Genomic DNA, 1,763 nt, shown 5'->3' on the forward strand with positions numbered 1-1,763 from the left:
GCCCCAGCTCAGCACACAGACATTGCTGCTGCAGCTCCAGAGGAGACAACAGAACGGCATCTCTGCAGAAAACTCTGCTGGGAGATCCTTTAGTTTCTTTAAAGCAACAAAGAGTGCGGTCCCTTATTGAAACAGTCTGTGGCCACAGGGAAGGTGGAGAGAAACAAAATGAAAAATGGCGCAAATAATTATATTTATTAGTGGACAAGATTTAAAGAGTAAAATAAATAGATAAAGAACCACCAAAATGAAACCATCAAGAAGTATCAAATATGACTTGTATTACATGTGACTTGCAGAAACTGGCCAGCAGTTTAATGCTTCTGAAACACTCCAGTCATCAGTCTCCACACTGCAGCCTTGAGCTCCTGTTCCTCAGGCTGTAGATGAGGGGGTTCAGGGCTGGAGGCACCACCGAGTACAGAATTGACAGGGCCAGATCCAGGGATGGGGAGGAGATGGAGGGGGGCTTAAGATAATAAAATGTACTAGTGCTGAGGAACAGGGAGAGCACGGCCAGGTGAGGGAGGCAGGTGGAAAAGGCTTTGTGCCGTCCCTGCTCAGAGGGGATCCTCAGCACAGTCCTGAAGATCTGCACATAAGAAAAAACAATGAACACAAAACAACACAATGCTAAACAGATGGAAAACACAAGGAGCCCAAATTCTCTGAGATAGGATTTGGAGCAGGAGAGTGTGAGGATCTGGGGGATTTCACAGAAGAACTGGCCCAAGGCATTGCCGTGGCACAGGGGTAGGGAAAATGTATTGGCTGTGTGCAGCAGAGCATTGAGAAAGGCACTGGCCCAGGCAGCTGCTGCCATGTGGGCACAAGCTCTGCTGCCCAGGAGGGTCCTGTAGTGCAGGGGTTTGCAGATGGACACATAGCGGTCGTAGCACGTGATGGTCAGGAGGAAATACTCTGCTGACAGGAAGAAGAAAATCAGAAAGACTTGGGCAGCACATCCAGTGTAGGAGATGTTCCTGGTGTCCCAGAGGGAATTGTGCATGGCTTTGGGGACAGTAGTGCAGATGGAGCCCAGGTCAGCGAGGGCCAGGTTGAGCAGGAAGAAGAACATGGGCGTGTGCAGGTGGTGGCCGCAGGCTACGGCGCTGATGATGAGGCCGTTGGCCAGGAGGGCAGCGAGGGAGATGCCCAGCAAGAGGCAGAAGTGCAGGAGCTGCAGCTGCCGCTTGTCTGCCAATGCCAGCAGGAGGAAGTGGCTGATGGAGCTGCTGTTGGACATTTACTGTGCCTTGGCATGGGGATCTGTAAAAAAGTAATAATGGAATAGTTGGGTTTGGAGAGGACTTTACATATCCCAGCACAGCCTGGGGGCACTTTCCCCCCTCTGCCTGCCCAGGGCTCTGCTGCCTGGAGCTGTCTCTGCCAGCAGCTGCTTCCCTGTGCCCAGGGCTGGGCCCTGCCAGTGCTGTCAGAGCCCAGACCAGCCCTGGGGGCTCAGCTCTGCCCTGCAGACCCCTCCCAGCTCTGGCACTGCCAAGGGGCAGCTCTGGCTCTGCATCCTCTGATGGCACCATCAGAGGAAAGAGACACTGATGCTGCCTTTGAGGGGCTCTACGGTATTTCTGTCACTGCCTGGTTTATTAACATATGAGATAAATATTATTTATCTTTCTCAACCTGAACTGTGAGATTAATATATCTGCAATTTCCCATCCCGGCAACCCAGGGCAGTAGAATATAAAAGCAGGATTTTCCCTTTTCTACAGCCCCTACCATGCTATGCTCCCTGTATAATC

General features: G+C 51.7%; 1 protein-coding gene across 1 annotated transcript; it reads right to left on the reverse strand.

Annotated features, from left to right (window-relative positions):
- Positions 1 to 391: 391 nt before the first annotated feature.
- Positions 392 to 1,246, reverse strand: LOC131571864 (olfactory receptor 14J1-like; the record flags this gene model as incomplete). Its single annotated transcript, XM_058824618.1, has 1 exon — positions 392 to 1,246. A coding segment is annotated over exon 1 (855 nt), but the record flags the coding sequence as incomplete, so codon positions are not given.
- Positions 1,247 to 1,763: the final 517 nt, after the last annotated feature.

Source organism: Ammospiza caudacuta, unplaced genomic scaffold (assembly GCF_027887145.1).
Source record: "Ammospiza caudacuta isolate bAmmCau1 unplaced genomic scaffold, bAmmCau1.pri scaffold_39, whole genome shotgun sequence".
Lineage (NCBI taxonomy): Eukaryota > Metazoa > Chordata > Aves > Passeriformes > Passerellidae > Ammospiza > Ammospiza caudacuta.